At 41.3% G+C, this 8,591-nt stretch overlaps 1 protein-coding gene across 1 annotated transcript; it reads left to right on the top strand.

Moving 5' to 3' along the window:
• The first annotated feature begins 7,468 nt into the window (after positions 1 to 7,468).
• Positions 7,469 to 8,113, top strand: LOC123397969. Its single transcript, XM_045092477.1, has 2 exons — positions 7,469 to 7,686; positions 7,766 to 8,113. Exons 1-2 carry the CDS (start codon positions 7,550 to 7,552, stop codon positions 7,956 to 7,958), a joined length of 330 nt encoding a protein of 109 aa, XP_044948412.1. The 5' UTR covers positions 7,469 to 7,549; the 3' UTR covers positions 7,959 to 8,113.
• The last annotated feature ends 478 nt before the right edge of the window (positions 8,114 to 8,591 follow it).

The following is an 8,591-nucleotide window of genomic DNA, read 5'->3' as shown; positions in this document are numbered from 1 at the left end:
AGGCGGAAGAAGTAGGGCAGGGGAGCCATGGCGAGACCACAAGCCTGCTAGGCCCACCCCCACAGGCCGGGCCTGGTGGGCTTGTGACCTCCTCCGAGGTCCTTTGCCTTGGTTCTCAAGTTTCCTGCGTATCTTCTGTTATGGAAAAAATCATTTCGAGGTTTTAATCCCTTTGGACTCCGTTTAATATTCTCCTCTGAAAAAGGTCAAAAACACGAAAAAACAGAAACTGGCACTTGGCACTGAGTTAATAGGTTAGTCCCAAAAAAGATATAAAATAGCATATTCATGCATACAAAACATCCAAAGTTGACAAGATAATAGCATGGAACCATAAAAAATTATAGATACGTTGCAGACGTATCAAGAATCCCTAAGCTTAACTCCTGCTCGTCCTCGAGTAGGGAAGTGATAAAGACTAAATTTTTGATGTGGAATGCTACCTAACGTATTTGTCCTTTGTAACTTCTTTCTTGTGGCATGAATGTTCAGATCCGTAAGATCCAAAACAATAGTTTACTATTGACATGAAAACAATAATACTTCAAGCAAACTAGCAAAGTGATCATGAACTTTTGAAATAAAAAGGCCAAAGAAAGTTATCCCTACAAAATCATATAGTCTGGCTATGCTCCATCATCCCCACACAATGAATTTAAATCATGCACAACCCCGTTATTGGCCAAGTAATTGTTTTCGCACTCTTACTTTCTCAAACTTTTTCAACTCTCACGCAATACATGAGCGTGAGCCATGGATATAGCACTATAGGTGGAATAGAGTGTGGTGGAGGTTGTGAGGCAAAAAGGAGGAGATGGTCACATTGACTTGGCGTATTAATGGGCTATGGAGATGCCCATCAATAGATATCAATGTGAATGAGTAGGGATTACCATGCAACAGATGCACTTAGAGCTATACGTGTGTGAAAGCTCAAAAGGAGAACTAGTGGGTGTGAACCCAATTTGCTTGCTCACGAAGACCTAGGGCAATTTTGAGGAAGCCCATCATTGGAATATACAAGCCAAGTTATATAATGAAAATTCCCGTTAGTATATGGAAGTGTCAAAACAAGAGACTCTCTATCATGAAGAACATGGTGCTATTTTGAAGCACAAGTGTGGAAAAAGATAGTAGCATTGTCCCTTCTCTCTTTTTCTCTCTTTTTTTGTTTGGGCTCTTTGGCCTCTTTTCATATATTTTTTGGTGGGCATCTTTGGCCTTTTTTTTATTTCCTCACATGGGACAATGCTCTAATAATGATGATCATCACACTTTTATTTACTCACAGCTCAATACTTAGAGCAATGATGACTCTATGGGAAATGCCTCCGGCAGTGTACCAGGATGTGCAACGATCTAGCTTAGCGTATGACGTTGAAACATATCGCTAGCTATCTTACGATCATGCAAAGGCAATATGAAAGTGACGGCACAAGTCATGAGACGGAACGGTGAAGGTTGCATGGCAATATATCTCGGAATGGCTATGAAAATGCCATAATAGGTAGGTATGATGGCTGTTTTGAGGAAGGTATATGGTAGGTTTGTGCACCGCCAAAAGTTGCACGACACTAGAGAGGCTAGCAATGGTTGACGGTAAAAGTGCATCTATACCATGGACTCACATTAGTCATGAAGAACTCATATACTTATTGCGGAAGTTTTTATTAGTAATCGAAACAAAGTGCTAAACGCATACTCCTAGGGGAAGGGTTGGTAGGTGTTAACCATCGCGCGATCCCGACCGCCACACAAAGGATGACAATCAATAAATCAATTATGCTCCGACTTCCTAACATAGCGGTTCACCATACGTGCATGCTACGGGATTCACTAACTTGAACACAAGTATTTCTAGATTCACAACAGCCTACTAACATAACTCTAATATCACCAAATCCATGTCTCAAAACTTAATTCTTAGGAATCAAACTTCTCTTACTAATCAATGCACTTGAATATGGAAGTTTTTATTATATCCTCTTTGGATGCCTATCATCTTTAGGACTACTTTCATAGCACACGCCAATTACCAAGTTACTGAGAGAGAGCACTCTCAAAAAGATATAAGTGAAGATCGAGAGTTTTTATTTCTTCAAAATATGACACCGCCGTGCTCTACAAAGATCTAAGTTAAGCACTAGAGCAAAGTTATCTAGCTCAAAAGATATAAGTGAAGCACATACAAGCTAAATTGCCCAACTCAAAAGATATAAGTGAAGCTCATTGAGTATTCTAGCAAATTCACGATGAGTGCATGTCCCTCTCAGAAAGGTGTGCAACATGGATGATTGTGACAAAACAAAAAGAAAAGACTCATATAATACACGACGCTCCAAGAAAAACACATATCATGTGGTGAATAAAAATATAGCTCCAAGTAACGTTACCGATGGATTGAAGACAAAAGAGGGGATGCCTTCCCGGGGCATCCCCAAGCTCAGGCTTTTTGGTGTCCTTGAATTTGGCTTGGGATGCCTTGGGAATCCCTAAGCTTGAGCTCTTTCCACTCTTTATCCCATTGTCCATGAGAACATCACCCAAAACTTGAAAACTTCACAACACAAAACTTAAACAGAAACTCGTGATATCATTAGCATAAGAAAACAAACTACCAACTCTTTAGGTACTGTAGAAACTTGATTTCTATTTAGATTGATGTTAGATTACTGTATTCTCACTTTTCCATGGCTAGTACCCCCCTATACTATCCATAGTTTCATCAAAATAAGCAATCAACACAACAAAAACATAATCTGTCAAAAACAGACCAGTCTATAGCAATCTGTGTACTTTGTATACTTCTGGTATCCCAAAAATTCTGAAGAATTATGACAATTAGGGCAATTGGCATATCAACCAGCATAAAAAATAATCAACTCAAAAGCTCTTTCTGGATAGTAATTAAAAATAATTTCATGAGCACAAAGTTTCTGTCTTTTTAGCAAGATCAAACAACCATCACCAAAACTAGTCATAAAGGTTTTACTTGGCACAACCAAAAAAAACAAACACAAAAAACGCAATCATAACAGAATTATGACGGTGTGGACACAACAAAACAGAAAGCAAAAAGCAAAGATAAATTCATTGGGTTGCCTCCCAACAAGCGCTATTGTTTAACGCCCTTAGTTAGGCATTGATAATTCAGTGATGCTCACACAAAAGACAAGAATTGAAGCACAATGAGAGCATCATAAAGTATGTGAAAATCACATCTAAGTCTAACATACTTCCTATGCATAGGCATTTTATAGGAGAACAAATTGTCAAGACAACCAATAGTTACCATATGCAAGGAAGAAGAAAGAGACAATAGCAATCTCAACATAACGAGAGGTGATTTAGTGATATGAAAGTTTCTACCACAATATTTTCCTCTCTCATAACAACTACATGTGGGATCATATTCAAATTCAACAATATAGCTATCACATAGGATATTCTTTTCAGGATCCACATGCATGCAAAGTTGACGCTCTTCAAAAATAGTGGGATTATCATCAACTAAAGTCATGACTTCTCCAAACCCACTTTCAATATTATTGCAAATATCATATTCATCATGAGGCTTAAACAAATTTTCAAGATCATAAGAAAAATCATTACCCCAATCATGCTCATTGCCCCAATCATGATCATATTCATCATGAGGCTTCAACAAGTAGTGGACATAGCAAAACTAGCATCCCCAAGCTTAGGGTTTTGCATATTTTACCATGATTGAAATTAATAGAATTCATAGTGAAACCATTGCAATCATGCTTTTCATTCAAGGAGCCCTCGTGAATCACTTCATAAATTTATTCATCACAATTTTCAGATTCACGCATCTCAAGCAAAACTTCATAAAGATAGTCAAGTGCACTCAACTCACTAGCAATTGGTTCAACATAATTGGATCTCTTAAAGAGATTAACAAGTGGATGAGGATCCATATCAATAGATTTTCAGCAAGCGAAGATGCAAGCATATTGAAGGCACAAAGCACACAAGCAAAGGAAAGGCAAACGAAAAAGGCAAATATTTTTGTAAATTTTGTTTTTTCAGAAGTGTGGGAGAGGAAAACGAGGGGCAAAAGGCAAAAAAAGTAAATGCAAGACCTGAGTTTGTGACAGTTACTTGGATAAGCTTCACTTAGAATAGTCCCCGGCGCCAAAAATTGACACGTTGAAGGAAGACTATTCTTGACTTGATACTCCCCGGCAACGGCGCCAGAAATTCTTCTTGCTACCTCTTGAGCTTGCGTTGGTTTTTCCCTTGAAGAGGAAAGGGTGATGCAGCACAATAGCAGTAAGTATTTCCCTAAGTTTGAGAACCAAGGTATCAATCCAGCAGGAGAATCAAGACAAGTCACCAATGTACCTACACAAAAACAAACAAACTTAGACCCAACGCTATAAAGGGGTTGTCAATCCCTTCACGATTAATTGCATGGTGAGATCTGAAGGTGTAAAGTGCAACAAAGTAAAAGTGTAGAGCTGAAAATATGATGTGAAGTAGACCCGGGGGGCATAGTGTTCACTAGAGGCTTCTCTCATGAAAGCAATTATTATGGTGGGTAAACGAATTACTGTCGAGCAATTCATAGAATCGCGCAAAGTCATGATGATATGTAAGGCAATGATCATACATATAGGCATCACGTCTGAGACAAGTACACCGATACTTTCTCCATCTACTACTATTACTCCACACATCGACCGCTATCCAGCATGCATCTAGTGTATTAAGTTCATAACAAATGGAGTAACGCCTTAAGCAAGATGACATGATGTAGAGGGATAAATTCATGCAATAGATATAAACCCCATCTTTTTACCCTTGATGGCAACAACACGATACGTGCCTCACTACCCCTTCTGTCACTAGGTGAGGACACTGCATGGTATGAACCCCAAACCAAGCACTTCTCCCATTGCAAGAATTATTGATCAAGTTGGCCAAACGAAACCCACAACTCAAAGAGAATTACAACGATACATAATCATGCATATAATAGATCAGAGGAGACTCAAATAATATTCATAGATTATCTGATGATAAATCTACAATTCATCGGATCTCGACAAACACACCGCAAAAGAAGATTACATCGGATAGATCTCCATGAAGATCATGGATAACTTTGTATTGAAGATCCAAGAGAGAGAAGAAGCCATCTAGCTACTAGCTATGGACCCGAAGGTCTGTGGTGAACTAGTCACGCATCATCGGAGAGGCAATGGTGTTGATGAAGAAGCCCTCCGTGTTCGAATCCCCCCTCCGGCAGGGCACCAGAACGTGCCCCAGATGGGATCTTGCGGAGACAGAAGCTTGCGGCGGCGGAAAAGTATTTTCGTGGCTCCCTCTGGCATTTTTGGATTTTTGGAGAATTTATAGGCGGAAGAAGTAGGGCAGGGGAGCCACGGGGAGACCACAAGCCTGCTAGGCCCCCCCAGGCCAGGCGTGGTGGGCTTGTTACCTCCTCCGAGGTCCTTTGCCTTGGTTCTCAAGTTTCCTACGTATCTTCTGTTATGGAAAAAATCATTTCGCCGGTTTTGTTCCGTTTGGACTCCTTTTAATAATCTCCTCTGAAAAAGGTCAAAAACACGGAAAAAACAGAAACTGGCACTTGACACTGAGTTAAGAGGTTAGTCCCAAAAAAGATATAAAATAGCATATTCATGCATACAAAACATCCAAAGTTGACAAGATAATAGCATGGAACCATAAAAAATTATAGATACGTTGGAGACGTATCAGGCATCCCCAAGCTTAACTCTTGCTCGTCCTGAGCCTGATCTGCAATGCGAGCTGGTACGACGTGTGAATGTGGAGCTGAAACGACACGTTAGACTGGCGTTTCTAAGTGCCGCAGCAACCCCACGGGCTCTGGCATTTCTAAAAGGGTCAGATCTTGAAATATTTTTAGACAAAGTTCATTCCGTGCAATATTTTTGTCACGTGGGTCAAAACAGTGATTTTATCCCAAGGCTCTGCGTACGCGACAGAGCAGGCGCAGATTGACTTGGAGCTGGATACCGTTGTAAAGAGACACGTGCGGACGAGGCAAAATGGACAATTCTGACCTCTGGGCTAAAAGAAATTGAATACTGAACCTCCGCGGAAGAAACTCATCGAGCTGATCCTTTTGTGTGGTGCCCGACGCCTAGGTGCCACACTACACTGTGTGATGCCTAAGCCGTCGGCGCCACACCCTCATCCAGACTAGCACTGGTGGCCCCACCCCCCGGCAGTGCGACACCTAAGGCTTGGGCGTTGCACACGCTGCAGTGTGGCGCCGAGCTCTTAGGCGCCACACATGCACTTATGCAGCCACGAACCAGCCCCCTCCCCCACCCCCTCCCCATTCATTTTCCCCCAACCGACAGCAGCGGTGGCTGCCTCTTCTCCTCATCTCAATCCCCTCTTCAAAATGCTTCACATCTGTTGATTTCTTCTGTGGATTTATCCCCCAAACTTGTCTAGGAGGTAATCTCTTCCGTTTCCCATCTTTCTATCCAAAAAATATTGCATATTTTTCATATTTGTATTAGTTAGGTTGAGAGCCATGTTTTGATTGGATTTGAAATATAGATGAGGACTTAGTCCTATTTTATGAATCCTAGATGAGTATTTTTGGTATATTACTATTCCTATGAGTAGATGATGTGGATTGTATGAGGAAATGAGTACATGACTATTTTTTAAAAATATGAGTAGATTCATATGAGTATTTTTTTAGTAATATGTAGATGATTGGATTAGTAGATGACAATTCCTATACGTAGATGAGTACATTACTATTCCTATATGAGTAGGATGAGTAGATGAATATTCATATTCCTATATGTAAATGACTAGGTTCATATTCCTATATTAGTAGATGAATATATATGAGAAGTTAGTTGAATTATTTTTTTGTGATATGTAGGATGGTGTGGCTTTTGAATGATGCCTATGACATTCAAACCAGGCCTACTTGATGTCGGAGAAGGAGATGGTAAGTACAACATATTATTATGTTCAAAAATCATGTATTTATTTAATAAGATCAAACCGTAATCATATCATTCCTCTATGTTTGCAGAATCTTATGTCCTTGAAGATTCGGTCTCACGGGGCATCGACTGTCATGTCGTACGATGAGAGGTACACACCATATATTGAGATGACAGGACTCCTTCCATTCATTCAGCTTGTGAGTCGGTCAACGCCCAACCTGAACGCTGCGACAATCAGTGCACCTACTGATGGGTGGAGGCCGGAGACCCATAGTTTTCACCTCCGCACCGGAGAGATGACAGTGACTCTTCAAGACGTTTCCATGATCACCGCACTTTCGATCAAGGGGAAGCCTCTTTGTATGAGCACTGATTCTGAGGGATGGCGACAACAAATGTAGGCCCTTATTGGTATGTCACCTCCAGAGCCGGAGGTAGAAGATGGAGGGAAGAAAGATAAAGTCCTGGATGACGCTCCTTTCACTTGGATTGCAGCCAACTTTGCTCATTGTCCTGAGGATGCCAATGACGAGGTGATCCTGACTTATGCTCGAGTGTACATGTGGTATGTTATCTCGAGGACTATATTCGCTGACGACACTGGCAAGAATGCTCAATGGATGTGGCTGAAGGCATTGACTATTTTCGACAACAAGTTCAGCTGGGGGTCGGCCGCACTGGCCTACTTATACCCGAGGTAATAAATTGTTAATAATAAGTTTTTGTTTGTCTTATAATTTTGTGCTTAACTGATCCATGTTTGTCTTTACTTGTAGTTGGACGAAGCTTGTCGCAGGTCCACAAAAGACGGCGAAATTGGTGGTTGTATGCTCCTACTTTTTGTATGGAGCTGGGAACGCCTTCCTATTGGACGCCCTAAACACGCAACGTTCAAGCCCTGGGTTGACCACGGCAACCATGTACGGCTTCCTACCTGGGCTTACAAGTGGGACGTGGTATCAGAGGTGACGAGCGATGTGAATCTCTTGTACAAGCAATACACGAACGCGATGGATTCGCTTACCGCCGAGCAGCTAAACATCACAAAGCTGACTCCCTAAATGTAATAAAAAATGAATTGTGCCTTTTTTGTTGTGGTGTATGTGGAATGACAGCCATATGGTGCCGGGCCAAGCTTTGGTGATGCACACACGTTCCAATTCAATCCAATATGCTTGCAGGACAAAGATCTTTGCCTGATGCGTTGTCCACTGATATGCAATTGGGCGACGAAAGCTTGCCATCAACCCTCTTGCCTCGACACATGTGAGGGATACAACTGACAATGTTCCATCTGGCCCTCCTTTACATGGTCTTGCACGGACAATCCATGGACATCTTGAATACTCACATGTAACCATGTAACGCAGCTTCATGTTTGAATGAACAACTTTGTGTGGCCTGTAATGCTTAACGGGATATTCATCCAACCACATCTTCAGTTCAAGGAATGTTTCGAACTTTGACCCCGGCAAAATAATATTCTTCCCATGTTTGTCCCGGTGAGAAGGTGGCCTAACTCCAAACAATATGCCTTCACCTTTGTCAACCACAACTTCATCTGCAAGGCTAAGATCCTCGAACAATGGTGTCCGGTGATCC

Source organism: Hordeum vulgare, chromosome 5H, assembly GCF_904849725.1.
Source record: "Hordeum vulgare subsp. vulgare chromosome 5H, MorexV3_pseudomolecules_assembly, whole genome shotgun sequence".
In the NCBI taxonomy this organism is placed as follows: Eukaryota; Viridiplantae; Streptophyta; class Magnoliopsida; order Poales; family Poaceae; genus Hordeum; species Hordeum vulgare.
The sequence above is the reverse complement of the archived record's forward strand: the minus strand, read 5'-3'. Positions and strand labels throughout refer to the sequence as shown.